The 20,981-nt window shown below is 39.7% G+C and overlaps 1 protein-coding gene and 1 long non-coding RNA gene across 3 annotated transcripts; both read right to left on the reverse strand.

The window, feature by feature from the left end:
• Positions 1 to 115: 115 nt before the first annotated feature.
• LOC120080945 lies at positions 116 to 9,850 on the reverse strand. Of its 2 annotated transcripts, none has more exons than XM_039035633.1 (4): positions 9,660 to 9,850; positions 7,110 to 7,217; positions 895 to 959; positions 116 to 739 (listed from the first exon to the last, which is right to left on the reverse strand). In XM_039035633.1, exons 1-4 carry the CDS (start codon positions 9,747 to 9,749, stop codon positions 592 to 594), a joined length of 411 nt encoding a protein of 136 aa, XP_038891561.1. In that variant the 5' UTR covers positions 9,750 to 9,850; the 3' UTR covers positions 116 to 591. The 2 variants fall into 2 exon arrangements, with proteins under 2 accessions (XP_038891561.1, XP_038891563.1); XM_039035635.1 differs by having other exon boundaries at positions 584 to 739; positions 900 to 959.
• Positions 1,669 to 7,102, reverse strand: LOC120080953. The gene is made up of 2 exons (XR_005482687.1): positions 5,009 to 7,102; positions 1,669 to 4,865 (listed from the first exon to the last, which is right to left on the reverse strand). It is a non-coding gene; the product is annotated as an uncharacterized LOC120080953 (long non-coding RNA).
• Positions 9,851 to 20,981: the final 11,131 nt, after the last annotated feature.

Below are 20,981 nucleotides of genomic sequence, written 5' to 3' on the forward strand. Positions count from 1 at the left end.
TGACAAGCAAGATATTTTAGTGATTTAAAATAACCAAAACTGATACAATGATCTTATAATTGATCGTTGCTTTAACTTAATATCGTGTGTACATACCACTTAATCCACCTCAGCGTAACAAAGTAATTAGCCTTCGACTAATAAATAATCATGTAACATCATCAGTAATGAAAAATGCTAGTGATAGAGACAAGAAGATATCTCATGGGCATAATTAAACCATCTAAATATAAGTCCTAATTTGTAGTTTAACTTGATTCATAAGATAATCTTGCGAGGAGTTACAGCAACATGTCTATTTCCACGCTCAGGTTCAGCCTAAGAGGTCATTTGATGCATATAGCTTATAGGTAAGATTTGAAGCAGAAGACTTGGAAAATTCTTTCTGTTGCCTAGTACAACAATTGAATCTTTTTCATCAGCCAGTGCTGATGAGACGACTTGGTCTTCTTTTATCTTCCAGGTCCCTGCTAAATAGCAACAAATCCCATCTAATCATTACAAGATTCGCTAAGGAGCTTGTCGGTTGACTCAAACACTCATGATTATCTAATATACGATGCTCATGGCCGGAGACAGTTGATTTCTTCATCATTTTCTCTTTGGTGGATCTCGGCTCAGCCCATGCTTCTTTAGTGTTTTAACATAATTTCTCAAGAGTGTAAATTTGTTGCTCCCGAGGTGATAGAAATAATCCCACGAATAAATCCCAGTTCTATGCAAATCATCAAAAAGGATCCTAGCAAATTGCAGCAAATATGTTTAGATTCTTGAAAAGGCATACTATCCATACTTATACTTTGTGTTTGATCTAAGATTTCAATTCTTCCACAAGTCAATACCAAAAGATTGGTAGAATTCAGAAACAAATATGTTAGAGTGATTTCAAAGTACCTTACCCCATAGTTCCCAACTGGTTCGGCAGACATGATACAGACATGACGTCGTCCAGAAATTACCTGGTTTGAAACATGCATTTAGTAGTTGAATCTGATAAAAGAAAAGCAGTCAAAACTCTAGATGATATTGATAAATCAGTAGAAACATTGGGTTGTGAGAATGTGGCTAAACATTGAATCGTACAGATGATATCTCTATAAACCAATTGAGTCTGAATATCTTACACAGTGAAATTGTTTACAGTTAGTCCTAAACTGATGTAAAGTATGAGTGTTTGAACCAATTTACATATAAATCAACTTTATGAGATTAGTTTGACATTACAATATTTAATGCTATAAAAGTTGTATGACATATTGGTCGTAATATGGTATGACTTTAGAATGGTGAAAAGTTGATGTCTCATGGGTTGGCTTAGTATTCGTGACCAATGGAAAATGTAAAGGGCTCAAAGAGAATTAGTCGAAAACATAGTACAGTAGCCATGTATCTAGTTTTCTTAGAAACTAAATATAGTAGAATTAGACCATTGTCCAATAAATTTAGTCAAAGTGCAAGCCACAAATATTAAAAGGGAGTGTTTCATTTTAAAAGCCCTGCTCTTATAAATCATCCCACTACCCAATTTGGCTTATTTGATCATTTGATCAGCCAATGAGGAATTGGTCAAATTTTTAGATAGAGTGATAAATGAAACTATTGAAATAAAGGGTAGAAAAAAGAAGACAAGTTTACGTGAAAAATCCTAGATAAGGGAGAAAAAACCACGATAGAAGATTTTCTTATTTTTTACACATTGACTTACCACAGATACAATATATAAATAGACTTAAGGCAAACCCTAATACAGTAGAGAGATATAAAAAGACTAAAACGCCCTTAGGACAAATACAACATTTTCAACACTCCCCCTCAAGTTGGGGCGTATATGTCAATAAGACCCAACTTGCTAACACACGTATTGAAGTTTTGCCTTAGTAACCCTTTAGTGAGAATATCAACAACTTGTTGACTAAAAGGAATGTAGGGAATGCAAATATTGCTGCTATCCAACCTTTCTTTAATGAAGTGTCTATTGATCTCCACATATTTAGTTCTATCATGTTGCACAGGGTTGTTGGTTATACTTATAGTTGCCTTGTTATCACAATAGAGTTTCATCGGTGCGTCACTGTCTTGCTGAAGATCAGACAAGACCTTCAACCACATTTCTTCACATATTTCCAGACTCATAGCCTTGTATTCTGCTTCAACACTGCTTCTAGCAACCACTCCCTGTTTCTTACTCTGCCAAGTCACGAGATTACCCCACACAAAAGTACAATATCCTGAAGTTGATTTTCTGTCAGTAACAGACCCTGCCCAATCAGAATTAGTGTAAGCTTCAATGCATCTCCTGTCATGTTTCCTGAACATTAGACCCTTTCCTGGAGTAGATTTCAAATACCTTAGGATTCGAGCAACAACTTCCATATGTTTTTCGTAAGGTGCCTGCATAAACTGACTAACCATACTAACAACATAGGATATATCCAGTCCAGTATGAGACAAATAAATCAACTTTCCTAGCAAACGTTGATACCTTTCTTTATTGACAGGAATTCCATCGGCTGAGTCTCCTAGCTTAGCGTTGACTTCAACAGGGGTATCGGTAGGTAACCAATCATATCTGTTTCTCTCAACAAATCAAGGGTATACTTCTGTTGAGCCACAGATATTCCTTCTCTCGATCTTGTCACCTCCATTCCAAGAAAATATCTTAAACTCCTGAGATCTTTAATCTCAAATTCACTTGCCATTCTCTGTTTTAGTTTGCCACCTTCCCTGATGTAGACTTCTTTGTGAATAGGGTATGATCTGAGTGTCCTTGAATGAAACTTTGGGACTTAACAAAGGTGGTGAATTTGTCAAACCAAGCTCGCGGAGACTGTTTCAAACCATATAGGGATTTCCTAAGTTTGCAAAGTTGAGAACCAAATTGAGCTTCAAACCCAGGAGAAGGATTCAAACCTCTTCCTCTGATTCACCATTCAAGAATGCATTCTTCACATCAAGTTGGTGGAGAGGCCAATTTTTGTTAACAACCACGAGAGAAGAACCCGATCGTGTTCAGTTTTGCCACTAGAGAGAGTTTCTGAGTAATCAATCCCATACATCTGAGTAAATCCTTTAGCAACCAATCTCGCTTTGTATATATCAAGTGTTCCATCAGACTTATACTTAACAATGAATACCCATTTGCACCCAACAATTTTATGTCCTTTAGGGAGAGCCACAAGATCCCACATCTTATTCGTCTCAAGAGCTTTCATCTCATCCATAACTGCTGCCTTCCATTCCGAAATTTCCATGGCCATATGCACATTAGTTGGTATTGTTACAGTATCCAGGTTAGTAATGAAGGCTCTAAACCCAGAAGACAAGTTACTGTAAGACAAGAAACTATGCATGGAATACTTGGTACATGACTTGGTCCCTTTCTGCAACGCAATGGGCATATCAAGAGTGACATCATACTCTCTTGCTTTACCTAACTCATTAATATTAGGCCAGTGGTCACACCCGTTTATACGTAGCAAGTCCTCATCCTCCTGAATCTCTCCCGATGACCCATTACTATCAGTAGTCGTGGCATTACCTGGAACAACCTCAATAGTTTCACCGCTTTCAATTACATCACCCTCAACACACTTACCAGTATTATCAAGAACAGAGGTATCTTGAACTTGAGTCGGTGCTGGTTCTGATTCATGGATAGTATCTGGCGAAGCAACAGGAGGCGTTATTTCCTTTCTAAGATTCTTCCTGTAGTATATTATCTAGGGCACTTCTTTAGTAGGAAAAACAGTATTATTTGTATCGAGGATAGGTTCAGGAAGAAAACTCATACGAAGAGAATATGTGGACAAGTTAGTCTCTTCACTAATACTCTTCCCCTGAAGAAGACTAACGGGAAAGAAGGGCTTATCCTCAAGGAACGTTACATCCATAGAGACAAAATACTTCCTTGAGGCTGGGTGTAAATATTTATAGCCCCGCTGGTGAAGAGGATACCCGACAAAGACACATTTTTGAGCTCGAGGAGCAAACTTAGTTTGGTGAGGGCCGTGACTGTGGACAAAAGTGGTACAACCAAACACCTATAGAGGGACTTCAGAAATGAGATGTGTGGATAGGTAAGACTTCTTGAAACATTCAAAAGGTGTCTGAAATTTGAGAACTCGGGAGGGCGTTCGATTAATGAGGTGGGGTTGCAGTTAGAACAACATCTCCCCATAAATACGAGGGGAGAGATGCAGGGAGCACGAGGGACCGGGCAACTTCAATGAGGTGATGATTTTTCCGTTTAGCCACCCCATTCTGTAAAGGAGTATACGCACACGAGATTTGATGGACAATACCTTTCGAAGTCAGGAACTCGCATATGGTATTATTAATAAATTCATGGTCATTGTCACTCCGAAGAATAGCAATCTTGGTATTAAACTGCGTTTCTACAGTAGCATAAAATTGTTGAAAAACATACTACATTTTAGACTTATTAGTGATAAGGAACACTCATGTAAGACATGTGTGATCATCAATGAAAGTTACAAAACCACCGCTTTTCGGACAAGGTAGTGATGTTGGAAGGACCCCAGTCATCACTATGAACCAGATGAAATAAGTGGGAAGGTTTGTAGGGCTGAGAAGGGAAGGAAACCCGGGGCTGTTTTGCACGTATACACATCACAAGTTAAAGAGGAAACATCCACACTATGAAATAAATAGGGAAATAAATGTTTCATATATTGAAAGTTTGGATGATCTAAATAGAAATGTCATAACAAATAATCATTTTCAGAAGTTGAAAAAGAGGACAACGAACTAGTCATAGAAAAACTCCTAGAGGCAACATCATCAGAAAGGAAATAGAGGCCCCTGTTATGTCGGACAGTGCCAATCGTCGTCTCCGAGCTCAAGTCCTAAAACAAAGTAGCATTTGGTGAGAAAACAACCTGACAGTTTAAATCCCTGGTAATTTTATTGATAGATAGCAAGTTATAGGATATTTTTGAAACATGTAACACATTCCGTAAGATCAAACCCTGGAAAGGAGAGAAATGACCTTTCCTGCAACAGGAGCAAAGGATCCATCTGCAATCTGAATCCTCTCATTACCAGCACTTGGAAAATATGAGAGGAATCGATTAGATGAGCCAGTCAAATGATCTGCTGCTCTTGAATCCAATATCCAACGGGTCTTTTCCTTCAATAAGAAGACTAAAGGATTGAGGTGTACTTGACTGGACAATCATACCCGACCCCAACAGTACTTGGTCATTCTGGTGAGGCACTTGAGGCTGTGATGCTCCAACAGTAGATTTTCTCACAAGTGCTCGGCCAGATTTTAACTTATCGTTCGGAGGGCATCGTCTGCCATTTAGGGGTCGACCATGTAGCTTCCAGCATTGATCCTTAATGTGCCACGGTTTTTTGCAGTGCTCACATATTGGAGGAGACCTGCCATTCTATGTATTACTAACGGACCCAGACGATTTTGCACCAAAAGCTGCAGAGTCAAGAGAGTTAGCACTAGGGTTCATGGTGCTTGATCGATCTTCCTCCAACCGGACTTCCAAACACACTTCCATAAGAGAAGGAATCGGTCTCTGTCCCAGTATCCGACTACGAACTATATCAAACTTGGAGTTCAGACCGGCAAGAAAGTCATAAACACGATCAACCTCCTTAAGTTTTGAATGTTGTACCCCACCACATGGACGGTCCCAGACGATCTCTCAACACAGGTCCATCTCTTGCCATATTAGGGACAACTTGTTGAAATATGAAGTAACATCCATAGTCCCTTACTTGCACTTATGAACCTGTTTACGCAAGGTGTATAACCGTGACGCATTTTGCAATTTAGAGTACAACTTCTGGATGACATCCCAAATATCCCGAGCAGTCGCTGCATATAGTAGGGGTTTACCTATTTCTGGTTCCATACTGGATTAACACTAAGCGAAGTAAGAAGTCTTCTCCTTTCCAAACACACTCTTGAGGATCGCCGGGTCAAGGTCTCGATATCTCACCCATTATATATCCAAATTTGTGACGCCTTTCAAGAGCCATCTTCATAGACTGAGATCAAGAGAAATAATTCTGGCCATTCAACTTTTCCCCTATAATAAAACCTGTAGAATTTCCCATAGATCTAGACAGTATATTAGTTGTAGGTAAAGCAGGGAAAGAAGTTATCGGATTCTTTGAATACATCAGTAGGCCAGAACACAAAACTGAATTTACTGGGTCGGACTGAGGATGTACGGTCGTTCCAAGGGCTGCCCCAAGAGTCGCAATCTGTTGTTGAAGACTAATTAACTATTGTTGAACCGCCATTGGAGACAATCTAGTCGAATCCAAAGTCCCTTGACTAGCCGGTGCATATTGAGGAAGATGAGTGGCTATTGTATTCGGTTGCTGTCCACCCGGAAAATACGAGGATTCACCCATATACGACGTGTCAGATGGTTCCTGATTCGAGTGAAAAGACGTAGGCTGGGACGGAGAGGCTGGCGCAGAAGTACCTCGGCTGGACTGATGCGACTGAGATGCCGCAAAAGGAAGAAGCGCCAGTGCAAGCTGGGTCGATGATCGGGCTGGCGCAGGCTGCGGCTGGAGGAACGCCGACGCGATCTGGGTAGGCGGCGCCGATTGGGCTGGTGCGAGGTGCGGCTGGGTCGGTTGAAGGGACGTTGGCGCGATCTGGGTAGGCGCAATCGGCTGGGACAGCACGCTTGGATACAATGCGACCTACACGCTTGGATACGATGCGATTTGATCAGATGACACACTACTGCTTGGATCTTCCTACGACGGCTGCTGGAATATCGACTGAAGGTACCTGTCGACAGTAGCTTAAACGGCGGTGTCTACGGTGTCGGCTGTGCCTTCGTCAATGACGGCTAAGGTTTCGTCACCCTGCTCTGATATCATATTGAAATAAAGAAGGGTAGAAGAAAGAAGGCAAGTTTACATGGAAAATCCTAGATCAAGGAGAAAAAACCACGATAGTAGATTTTCTTATTTTTCACACACTGAACATACAACATATAAATAGACTAAGGCAAACCATAATACAATAGAGAATTATAAAAAGACTAAAACATCCTTAGGGCAAATACAACATTTTCAACCGAAACTAAATGTTGTTTCTATAGTACCTTTTCACCCCCCATTGACCGGACTTTAGCATCAGCAGCTGGACTATATACTCTCAAGAATTCGGCTGACAAGTTGAACACACTTCCATCTGCAAATTTAACCTCTACCTGAAAGTGAAACAAGTGAACTGCATCATAGTAAACAGTGTATGTGAAAAAGAAAAAACCATATTCACAAACTGAATACTAATAGCACATGACAACATTCAGCAAAATCAACTTCAAGTTATGCTTCTAACCAAATTGTGATGAAAGAACGTGGCAGAGCTTATCTACCCAAGTTTAAATAAGTGAAAAGTACCAAAGCTATGAAAATATAATGTATATTAATTTCCAACAAACTTTATGAGAGACAATCTTTTCAAAATTCCAAAGTATACAAGAGAACATATATGGTTCCGTCCTTGCAAGTTTCCACCTCCCATCGTCTTCTACTTCCCCCTTTGATAGTACAAATCAACCCATTTTTTGAAGCAGACCCTTTCATTGATTATATTGTTGGAATCCATGGCAAAATACCACAAATCTTGTCGGAGTTTGAACACATGGGCACGCCCAAAAGGGTGGCCTTACCTTTACCACTCGCCCAAACCCAAATAGCTATTCCTCCACGCAGCCACACACACCAGCTCCATCAAAACTGCACCATATAGCTATGCAACCATGAAAGGCAATTGAACCACCACCTAACACTCTTACCGAGCTATGTGTCCTTCCCCCCATTCCTAGCAAACATCCCCCTCTATGCCACATGCATTAATCTGTTTCCACATCTCTACAGGCTCTGCAAATCCCACTTTGCCCCCATGAACCCAATCTAATTCTTGGGACACTCACACATTTCTAAAGGGGGTCACATTGCCCTTATTCAAGCAACTTTGGCCAACCTACCTATTTATTATTTATCTCTTCTTCCCACACCCACAAAGATTTTGGCATCCATTGGGGGGATATTTCGAAATGTCTTGTGTGGAAGGGAAATAAATAGAAGGGAGATATACACAATCTTGAATGGGAAAAACCAAGCTCTAAAGGAAGGAGGAGTACAAATCTAGAACAGAAAAATATTTCCTTGTTGGCTAAGTGGATTTCATAAGGAAAAATGTGCCCTTTGGAGGAAGTAGATTGCCTTGAAATATGGCACCTGCCATTTTGACCAGTGGGGGAACAACCACATTAAGCACCTCAAAGGGACCATGGAAATACATTGAGAAGGTCAAAGAAACAGTCTACGACCACATCATCTGCAAGGTGATGAAAGGAGATGGCACCCGGATTTAGTCTGATATTTGGTTAGAAAATAGGGCCCTAAAAGACAATTTTGCCTCTAATTTGCTATCAAACAGAAGAAAGAAGCATTATTGGCTAATTTATGGAATAATCTATTGTTTCAGAAAAAAAGTCCATTAGCTTCTTGAAATTTTTGGTCTTGAAATTTACAAAAGGATGGGGTTTTGTCATCAAAATCCCTCTCCAAGTTATTATCCTCAGCTGGTGATCATGGTAAAAAAGACCTGTATTTTTCCATTTGGAAAGGAAAGTTTCTTAAAAAGGCGAATTTTTTCCTATGGGAACTCAACTACTCATGCCTTAATACTCATGACAAGCTGGAATGAAGGTCTCCATGGATTAATATCTCTCGTAGTTGCTACATTCTTTGCAAAAACGATGAGGAAATACAGTGACCTTTTCATATGGTGTAAACAGGCTAGATTTTTTTGGGAACACATCCTAGGGGCTTTTGGTTGGCAGACGGCCTTCTTCCTTAATGAAAATTGGGATCTTCTCTGTCATGTTCGTTGGGCATCCATTCAAGAAAGAAAACACGATCTTTTGTCTTAGCTTTATTCAGACTTGTGGTCTATATGGCTGGAAAGAAACTCTTGCATCGTCACTGCCAAAGAACAAGAACCTCAATCTCCTCTCGTCAATTACTTATGTATCATTAACTTGTGTAAATTGTGTAGGCCCCTTTTGTAATTATAACTTATCAACCCTTATTGCCCATCAGAATAATTTTCCTGTAATCCAGTGGATTGGATTTCATCATTTTGCAATTTCAATTTATCAATGAAGTGATGCTGTTTCCTAATTAAAAAAATTATAATAAGAAGAAGAAGTCTACAAGTAATTATAATGAAGAAAAATTGCACACCAACAGAACTTGTAACATTGGGGCCACCCAATTCGTGGCTCTGATTTCTTCATGAAATGGGGATATCCTAAATTCAAAACCCATTTGCAAAAGGAACAAATCGGGAAATCAATTCTCTAGTACATAAACTTATTAGAATAATGATCTGCCAAAAAGAAGGCCAGTTATCAATTCCATTTCCTTAACATGATGGAGCTTTCCAGTTTCCAGAAAAGTAAGCAGGAGGAATTGATATTAGCACCCAAAATTGCGATGGAGGATTGCAGAAAGACGAAATAAAATGGGTAGTTGTAATCCAAATCACAAACGAAAACCCAGAAACAAAAAGGCAAGAAGGTGTGCAGAATTGAAATGAGTTGGAAAATTGAAGGAAGATTAGTGGGGAGAAGGCTTACATATTTGGGGGCGCGAAGAGCGAAAGTGGTAATTTGAGGAGCATCGATGGTGGTATGGATCGTCCGGAAAACTCTTTGCAAAGCTAACATGGTTTCTCTGAATATGCACTCCTTCTCTTCCTCTAGCGTCACTGTTGCTTACGCCTCCGTTTTCTTTGGCCGCTCAATCCCCAATATAGTGTGTACCTTTCTTTTATTTAATTCTTATTGATTTACCTTTTCTATTCCCATTCTAATTAGTAATTCCTAATCAATGTCATGGAGATTTTGTAGGCTGTCCAATAAAGTACGAGTGATGTTAACATGGAATGACTCAATTCGAAAAAATAATTAAAATTACCATTATGTTTGTATCATAGAGCACTCCACCACTGTTTGAAATGCATAATTGTATTAGAGATGTCTCATCCATCACGAAATACTGACGCGATTTTCATTTTTAATCATAATATGATAACTATTTCGCAATGAAAGTGACATCCTTAACATAGTAGTGATGACATCAACTAAAGATTAGTTTTTATTGATTTTTTAAGATTAGGTCATTTCTTATTAATGTCTCAAAAAATGGATCATCTGTACAAAAACCTCAATGTCACTTCTAACTTTGCTAGGTTCCTATTCTATGATTATGTGAGATTAAACAATATGTGAAAACGATGTTATTATAAAACATGACTATTTTTCATATGAAATATGTATAACATATGATTGTAGTGATTATAAAGTTTCTAGATCATATAATATGATAAGCACTCGCAATGTTCGTTGGATGCAAAGCTAGAGGTCCTTCTAGGATCTTTGCAAAAACTCACAAAGAAAGCTAATTTAGATCAAACTTAGAATCTATGATGGTCACTCTTAGATTCTAAGATAAACCACTCCAGAATTAACTTGATCAAGACTAATCCAATGAATGGATTTAAACATCAAATCTAAAGCAACATTTGAAAGAAAAGAAACACCAAAGGGGTTGAATAAGTATAAACTTTTTAATATTAATAGTTTGAATTTTCAAGAGCATTACAAGTCATTTTAAAAGCCAAATGGTTGTAGATATGACCAAGAACTCAAAAGTCATTCAAACGCAATCAATTGCAAATTGCAGAAAATAAGACCTAGGAAGTTAAAACTTAATTGCATACTAATTAATAAGTCAAAATGCAAAACTAAAAATGTAGAAAATCACCAAATTGTCTTAAATATCTTCTCTAGAAGGTGGCAAGAATCTCACGTTTGTTAAGGTTTGACATCACGCTTTCCCATGCAGTGCATATTTGACGTCATTCCTTCTTCACAAAATTTGCACACTTTTTTTGACCTTTATGCCATCTTCCTGTCATTCTATTTTTGACTCATTGAACTAACATTATATAAAAATTTGGGCTCTAAATTATTTGTCGCTTCTTGTGAATTTGCTAACTTTTAAAGATGTAGTGTAAATGTCACACCCCACCCTGAGCCCGCCTCCTAGCTCGAGACAAGGCATGAAAGACTGCAGATACCACCTTTTTGTGATACCTACTGCCCAACAGAATCTCTATACTCTCAGAAACTTTAAGCCAAAGATGTAAACAACAACTGTTTGATTAAGTTCATTTTATTACAAACAATACAATGTTTATACAACTCTTAGCCTTAACTACAAAGTTTACATCAACAACTCTAAAACTCCGGAAGTGTGATTGTGGCTATGACAGACCTTGACCTTAGCAGCACCCTGGAACTTTTCACCTTTCTCTATCTGGGAAGAAAAACATGAAATAACAGAATGAGCTTCAAGAAGATCAGTGAGTGGTAAGCAACTTTTAGAGTCTATTTCAACTCATAATAATATAAGCATATCACAAATACGAGGTTAATACTCAAACCTCAGTCTCGAATGAGTCTGTTCTTAACTCTATCTACACACACGATAGATAGTTAAACTGACACTACTCATAATGAGTTGTTCAAATTTCACCTACACACACGGTAGATAGTTAAACTGTTACTAGTCATAAATGCTTACTCTCTTGCGTTCCCTTTGTTTTCTATGTGCACATAGATCCCCGCTTATAGGCTCAAAAGCTAGGCCTGCCGGCCTCTGACCATCCCACATGAAGGGTTCCTCCCACATGCTTAGGAACTAGACCTCTCGGTCCCCTAACAGTCCGTGGGTCTGCTCCCGGGCTCAGGAATTAGGTCTATTGACCCCCTGACCATCCCGATTACACATTCTCATTTTCATGTTAATTACTCATTCATAACATAAGCATATACATATACTCTAAAAGATATGCTTAAGACTTAAAGGAAATTACCACTCACCTTGGTAGGTAGAGAACCTCTCTCTTAGAAGTTCCTTGGTTTCTTCGGGCTCCCTTTTGAACCCTAAATTTCAGATTCAAATTTAAGCTCAGATTACTCATAATTCCAGACCTTATTTTGGGATACTTCCTTTTAGAAACATGTTCTAAAATGTCTCAGGAAGCTTAAAACTTAGCTAAGAACTTATCGTGGTTTGGCCGGAATCCTCAATCATCAAGACTAGCCCAAGCTTACCCAAGAGCTTGACCCTTCTGTCTTTTCTTCACTCTCAGCCTGATTCCTTGGAGCTTTTTCTCTAGAAGCCCTACTTTGAAAACTAGAGAATCCTCCTCTTAAGTTGATGCTACTTCCAGACCTCATTATCCAATAACATCTCCTCCTCTTGGAACTTCTTAATCAACGCATGGCTATTTCTGAAACTGCTCTCAAACATTTTTCCTAATGTTTTTCAGAAGGATTTCGGTTTATGAACTAAAGAGTCACCTTGTGGTGGTTTTATAGGCCAAAGGAATTGATCGCTTCTCATCTTACAAAGCCTTCAACACAAGACACCTCCTACTTTGGAGTGTTTGCACCATGCTTTGCCACCATCTTCTTCCTTGCCATTCACCTACTTCCATGCCACTCACCTACTTGCATGAAGTTTGAGTTTTCTTCCTCATGCATAAGTCCCCTTTGCATGAAACTCTATTTTTTCATCTCTTACTAACTCAAGCTCAACCTCCTCTCGGTTCAGCCACTTATCCGGGTGAATTCATTAGCCTTGCGTAACGCAAGCCTCAAAACCGCATAAACACTTGGCCCATTGTCTAGCCCATCGTGTAGCTCTTGCACTTCATCGTACAACTCCATCATTTAGTTAAATCTCTCGCTATCGCTCATCGTGTAGTGCTGACGTCTTTCGCATCATGCCCATTGTCTAGCGCGTCTGCTTATCATGTAGTGCCATCATATAACGTCTGCAACGCCCATCGTCTAGCGCTTTGCCTATCGTGTAGTGCTCACACTCATCGTGTAGCGCTTGCATCTATCACCCAGCACCCATGCCTAATGCATCGTCTAACGTCTACACTTATCGTCTAGTCTACGCTTATCGTCTAGCGCTTATGCTGATCGTGTAGTGCTATCGCCTATTGTGTAGTGCTATCGTCGAGCACAACACTTCACATTGTTTAGCGTCGCTCGTAGCTACACGATCGTCTAGCACATCGCTTAGCGCTGCACATAGCTAGATGATCGTCCACCCAATGCCTTGCACTCATTGTCTAGCTCTCTCACTCTCGCTCACGTAGCCTCAATGCATGAGCAACCTTTGGGCAATGCCTCTTTGTCAATACTTCGCCCAACATGCGTCCAAACCTCACAAGCTCAACGCATGGGTGTCCTTGGCTTCAATGCTTAACTCCTTTCAACCTCTATAAATTTAGCCTCATCTCACGCGTTAATGTTTCCTAACACCAAACGCATGGTTTCTTTTGACTTTACACTTAGCCAAATTTCACTAGTTAAGGCTCAACTCAAAGCTACTCAAGGAAAATCTATTCAACACTTAAAATTTTCCTTCTCTTCAACATAGGTTTTAACTTATACTTAGTTAATTTCCTTAATTACCTGCTTAAGTAGGGAAATTGAAATTCGGGTTTCAAAATTACTTCCTTCTTAAGAAAATTTTGTCCTCAAAATTTACTCGGACTTACTCTAGTTTAAGGTTTCACAACAAGATCTGTTGTAAACTCTTACAACTTTATCTATCACTACGCTTCCGCTGCGCTACTCTGATATTAATTTCCTTAGTTTGTCCAACAATACTTCTCCTAGCCATAAGCTAGTCATCGAACCAAACTATCTACAAATAACTTTTCTATCTCAAACTCTAAATGAGAATAATTTAATTCATTTTTACCTTCCTCGACAGATCTTCAGGTAGCATTGTGAGTTCCAGCTCTAGTTGTCTGCTAGGTCCTGCCACTTTTGCTATTCCTCTTAGTCTCACTTTGACTAATTCTTAGGTTTCTCTTTAAACCTATCCTCTACCACACTTCCCTCTGGTTTTACTGAACTCAAACCTCAGGTTTTTCTAAACTCAACCTTCCGGTTTCCAAGAACTTATGCTTTGATACCAAATTGGTATCAACTTAATCTCAACCTTTCCCCAGGTTTTACGTAAACCTTTGCTCTAATACCAAGTTATCACACCCCGCCCCGAGCTCACCTCTTGAGCTCGAGGTGAGGCGTGAAAGACCATAGATACCACCCTTTTATGATACTCACACTGCCCAACTGAACTTTATACTCTCAGAAACATTAAGCCAAAGATGTAGACAACAACTGTTTGATTAAACTCATTTTATTACAAACAGTACAATGTTTATACAACTCTTAGGTTTAACTACAAAGTTTACATTAACTCTAAAACCCCAAAAGTGTGACTGTGGCTGTAGTAGACCTTGACCTTAGCAGCACCATGAAACTCTTCACCTTTCACTACCTGGGAAGAAAAACAAGAAAGAACAGAATGAGCTTCAAGAAGCTCAGTAAGTGGTAAGCAAATTTTAGAGTCTATTTCAACTCATAATAATACAAGCATATCATAAATACGAGGTTAATACTCAAACCTCAATCTCGAATGAGTCTGTTCTTAACTCTATCTATACGCACGGTAGATAGTTAAACTGATACTACTCATAATGAGTTGTTAAATTCCACCTACACACACGATAGATAGTTAAACTATTACTAGTCATAAATGCTTACTCTCTTGCGTTCCCTTTGTTTCCTATGTGCATATAGATCCCTCCTTATGGGCTCAGAAGCTAGGCCTGCCAGCCCTCTGATCATCCCATACGAGGTTCCTCCCACAGGCTCAGGAATTAGACCTCTCGGTCCTTAGACCATCCCGTGGTCTGCTCTCGGGCTCAGGAACTAGGTTTATTGACCCCCTGACCATCCCGATTACACATTCTCATTTTCATGCTAATTACTCATTCATAACATAAGCATATACATATACTCTAAAATATATGCTTAAGACTTAAAGGAAATTACCACTCACCAAGGTAGGAACCTTTCTCTCTAGAAGTTCCTTGGTTTCCTCGGGCTCCCTTTTGAATCCTAAATTCAAGATTCAACTTTAAGCTCAGATTACTCATAGTTTTAGACTTATTTCGAGATACGTCCTTCTAAAAACATGTTCTAAAATGTCTTAGAAAGCATACCCTAAAATCTAAGCTCAGAATTCTTTTTGGTTTTGCCGGAATCCTCAAATCATCAAGACTGGCCCAAGCTTACTCGAGAGCTCGACCCTTCTGTCTTTTCTTCACTCTTCAGCCTGATTCCTTAAAGCTTCTTCTTTATTAGCCCTAGCTTGAAAACTAGACTCTCAGAGCTTTCAGGTGGCTTTAGAATCACTTAAAACACATGAGTATTCTTGGAGAACTTCTCGTCCCAATTTGATGCTATTTCCAGACCTCACTGTCCGACAGCATCTCCTCCTCTTGGAACTTTTTGATCAGTGCATGGCTATCTCTGAAATTGCTCTCAAACATTTTTCCTAATGTTTTTCAAGAGGATTTCGGTTTATGAACTAAAGAGTCACTTTGTGGTGGTGTTTATAGGCCAAAAGGAACTGATCCTTCTCATCTTACAAAGCCTTCAACGCAAGACACCTCCTACTTTGGAGTGTTTACACCATGCTTTGTCACCACCTTCTTCCTTGCCATTCACCTACTTCCATGCCACTTACCTGCTTGCATGAAGTTTGAGTTGTCTACCTCATGCATAAGTTCTTATTGCATGAAACTCTATTTTTTCACCTCCTACTAACTCAAGCTCAAGCTCCTCTCGGTTCGACCACTTATCCGGGTGAATTCATCAGCCTTGCGTAACGCAGTCCTCAGCACCGCATAAACACTTGGCCCATCGTCTAATCCATCATGTAGCTCTTGCACTCCATCGCACAACTCCATAGTTTAGTTAAATCTCTCGTTGTCGCTTAACATCCAACCCTCTTAATGTAACCATAATTAGTAAGTCAATCCTTTATAGGTTGTTCGTATGTATAGTCAGGTTAAAATTATTGTTTTACCCGTGTAATTACATCTTGTTCCTTAAGTCCCATTGATCCTCTTAATAAACAATTGGTTTGTTGTCCAACCACCAAATCGAATCCCTCTAGGGCCAATGAGAGGATGGGGCCCCTTGTTTAAGAATCGGAGTCAGCACTTAAGAGAACAACCTATCTACTATCCCTAAAATCGACTAGGAGAGAATTCCATCTTGCAAAACTATGTCCTTAGCTATCTACCCGGTCTTATCCCTAAAATGGTAGGCTTATTGAGTTGGCGAACTCGAGTCACTCTCACCCCATACAGATTAAAGGATAATCCCAAATGAATAGGAGTTCATAGTTAGCTCAGGATTAAGATCGAGTTACCTAGGTCATCTTATTGAAATAGTCAGCCTTAATAGTAAATAACGTTATAAAGTAAAAGTGACTATTTCTTAGTCCGGTCTTATGCAAACTCATTGCATAGGATGCCTCCACTCACATGTCTTCACATGAACGATTCAGGATCACATCGTTTGTATCAAATACAAAGTGGGTCACATCCATCATGTCCCCAGGATAAGGTATCCAGTCTTATCCTTATATTATAGACTGTTTTGGTTATTTACTCGTATTTGATCCATTTTTATATCTCCACATATAGTTCAAGTATTCATGCTATAGCTAGGGGTTCTTAGTTCATTGAATTTAGGGTTTTTAAATGCAATTCACATATTTAATAGCATTTTTACTGAATAAACCTCAAAACAACTTTATTGAAAAATAGAATTCGTTTATTATTTACAAACCACGAATTTTAGGATATACAACCCAACAAAATTTCATAGTCATAATATGTGGCAATGGACAAGAGAATTTGGATATATTTAAGCATGGTAATAGGTGAAAAAGTTTCTTCATAGTCCACCCTCTCAACTTGGGTATAATCCTTTGCCATTAATCCAGCCTTAAAGGTCTGCACCTTACCATCTACACCTCTTTTTCTCTTGTAGATCCATTTGTAACCTATGGGTTTTACTCCTTCAGGTTGATCTACAAGTGACCAGACTGAATTGAAGTACATAGGTTCCATTTTCTGATTCATGGCTTTAATCTATTCATCTTTCTCCATATCAACCAACGCCTACTTGTAGGTCAATGGATCATCGACATCATCATCTGGTATGATGATTTGAGTTTCCGTTAAACCCAAATATCGAGTAAGTTGGGTTATCACCCTTCCATTATATCAAGGCTCCTCAACTCTTGTGGAAGATGTGTGTGACTAGATGAAGCAACAACAACAACTCTCGTTGAAGTACTTGATTCTTCAACAACCCTCGGTGAAGATTCAGTAGATTCATTGGAAAGCTCATTTAATACAATTTTACTTCTTAGTTTATGCTCCCTAATGTATTCTTCCTCCACGAAAGTAGCATTTGTTGATACAAACACTTTATTCTCTTTTGGATCATAAAAGAGATCACCTCTCGTTTCTTTTGAGTAGCTTACAAAGACGCATAATTTTGAACGTGGTTCCAACTTCTTTGGGTTAGTCACTAACACATGAGTCGGACACCCTCAGTCCTGAGATGTCATTAACTACTTTTACGACCCCTCTATTGATGGGATTCGAATTTCGAGTGGAAGCGTGTGAACGCCTTGCATCTCGTAAATCGATTTTTACATAAACAAAATAAGTGTACTAAAACAGAATATGTGTAGAATAAACATGTGAAATGACATGCTTTAGAGAAAAGAAAGAAATCTCACCTTTGTAGATTCTCAAGCTCCTAGAACGATCCTCTAGATATTCTAACGAATGACTCCTCCATTCGATCTTGAACATGAACGTCTCCTCGAACAATCTTGAACATTACAATGAGAATAACCTTGTTATTCTCAAGGATTCCAATAGAAAGATAGGTGGTATCCAATTATTGGAAGAGGGTGAGGAGCAAAAACTTTTGGAAGAGTAGAAAGGATTTATTTTTATGGCTTAGGAAAATTTGCACAAATGAATGCTTGCCCCAAAAGAGCCATAAGGAAGACTTTATATATAGAGAAGGGTCAACCCCTTTCTCCAAATCCATTTCCAAATTTCCTTGTGCATAATTAATTAAATAACACTTATTTAATTAATAAAAAAATTAGTTAAATAACTATTTATACATTAAATCATATATATATTTTTTTAGAATAGGTGATAATATTATACAACAACAAGGTGGATCCCACAGCTCTGGATCAAGACATCAAAGCAACAAAGGACAAGCAAAGACAAGACAACATAACCAAAACAAAGCCAACAAGATAAGACTAGAACATAACCAAAACATAAAAGCAAATACCCCCAAACCACCAGAGAAAAAGCAGTGAAAAGAAACCAAAACTCCATAACTAGGGTCAATAGCAAAACAAAGAGCAACGACAAGTTCAAAAAGAAGAAAAACATTTGTAAACACACTAGATAAGACCAAGAAGATCAACCTATCAGGAAGCAGCTCGAGCACGAACCGTAGAGACCATAAGGTGAAACAGAGTAGACACCGTCCTCGATCGACCTCCATGCAGCCATCGATTACACTCCTGCCAGATGTAGTAGATTGGAAGCACACCAGAAGACACGAAACAACTTATTACGCACCCCCTTACCGAACCCCATCGACATAACTAACTCAACTTGACATCCCAAACCCGCCACTCGATGCGACGAACCCAACTAATGTAACACACCAGACCACACCTCTCTTCTAAACCCACACTTAAAAAAAATAGATGATTTTGTGACTCCACACCTCCCCCACACAAAAGAAACCCCCCCTGACATCACACCCCAGCTCCTCAACCATTCCCGCATACCCAACCTATCCCTCACAACTAACCACATACAGAAGGAGGGATGCAAAATACTACCCCCGTCACAAAATACCAGCCCAAGACACCCTAGGACGACGAGGACACAAACTCTCCTATGCACTAGCGATAGAAAACCGACCACTAAACACCCCGCAACCCAAACCCAATTATCCTCCTCCCTCACTCTAGGCCCCAATGCCTGAATAAGACCTTAGATCTCAAGCAACTCCCAAGACACTATAGGTCACCTCCAACCTCCCTCACCATCAATGAACTCCGCCAACCGAACCTCCAAACTACTCCCCGTATCATAAACCACCGTAGACCCATATGAATCCATAATCGCACCCCCCGACAGCCAAGGATCCCACCAAACAAAACATGACCGTCCATTGTCGACCATCAATTGAACCAAATGCTTGAAACTATCTCTACAACGCAAGATAGCCCCCAAGCACCAAGACCTCCGAACCTCACTCTGAATAGCCCACAAAAGACTGCCCATGCAAAACATACGCCTCCACTCACCCATAATGATCTCGATTTAATTAAGAGAAGCCAGAGCAGCTTCTTAATAGCAGCCTGGTTCCATGAAGCCATATGTTTCACACCCAACCTCCCTTCACCCAATGGAAAGCACACCTCATTCCATGCCACTTGCGCACCACCCCGACTCACCGCACCGCCTTTCCATAAATAACTACATAATAGACGATCAACCTCGTAAGTTACACACGCAGGCAACACGAATATGCTACACCAAAACACCTGAAAGGACTATAAAACAAACCTAACAGGCTGTAACCTCTTAGCAAAAGAGAGGGATTGCGTCGTCTAGCTTCTAATACGAGCTGTAATCCTCTATATCAAAGGCGCACAATCCACAACCCTCAACTGACCAGCCAATAAAGGTAACCCTAGATACCTAACAGGCAACAAACCAAGAGAGAATCCCATAAACAAAGCAAGCTCCTTCGCCTCACCAGACTTCACACCCGCAATAAACATGGAACTCTTCCCAACATTCGCAACTAACCTAGACAGCCCTGCAAACTTCACCAAAACCTTCCTTATAAACTCCAAAGAATCTCTCTCAGCTACACAGAAAATCATCAAATCGTCTGCAAAAACCAAATGAGTCAGGCCCACATGCTCACATCCATCATGGAAACTAAACCACACAGGAGCTTTATTCAATAACCTGGACAATACCTCCATCACCATCACAAACAAAAAAAGAGACAACGGATCCCCTTGCCTCAACCCCTTTCTACCAGAAAAAAAACCCCTCAAGGGAACCATTAATCATCATAGAGAACGTAAGCAAAGTAACACAAGCCCTCACCTAACTAACAAATTGAAGGGACATACCTATAGCCAGCAACACACCAAACAGAAAATCCCAATTGAGCGAGTCATATGCCTTCTGAATGTCTGCCTTCAACACACAATGCGACTTCCCCCTTCCCTCCTTATAGCCACCCACAAGCTCCTGACACAATAAAATGTTATCGAAAATCGACCTACCAGGAACAAATGTAGACTGGTTAGCACTAATGAAAGAAGGCAACCAAAACCACAATCTCTCAGCTAGGACCCTCGAGATACACTTATACACAACATTGCAACAAGAAATAGGACGAAACTCCTTCATACGTTCCGCTCCCCGCCTTTTTGAGATAAGAGTAATAGCAGTAGAATTAACTCCACCAAGCAGATAACATGACTAAAAAAAATTAAGAAAAACATCACAGAAATCATCCCCAACCACACTTTAAGTAGCTCTGTAAAAGTCCACCGAAAACCCATTAGGCTCAGGAGCCTTCCCAGACTTCATCGAGAATAAAGCCTTCTGTATCTCATCCCGACTCACTGGGCGACCAAGTGCCTCCACCCCCTTCTAGAACCAGTTGAACTGCACAATATCCCCAATCTGGGTAGTAAGATCCCTATACCCCACAAGTTGAGACCCCAAACTTCCCTAAAAGAACTCTACCGTCACCCTTGCCACCCTGTCATACACCGTCTGGCGAGTTCCTCCAGCATCCACAACCGTAAATAAACCACTGCAACTACGTCGAGGGTGAACACAACGATGAAAAAATGTC

This window comes from Benincasa hispida, chromosome 1, assembly GCF_009727055.1.
Source record: "Benincasa hispida cultivar B227 chromosome 1, ASM972705v1, whole genome shotgun sequence".
Classification (NCBI taxonomy): Eukaryota; Viridiplantae; Streptophyta; class Magnoliopsida; order Cucurbitales; family Cucurbitaceae; genus Benincasa; species Benincasa hispida.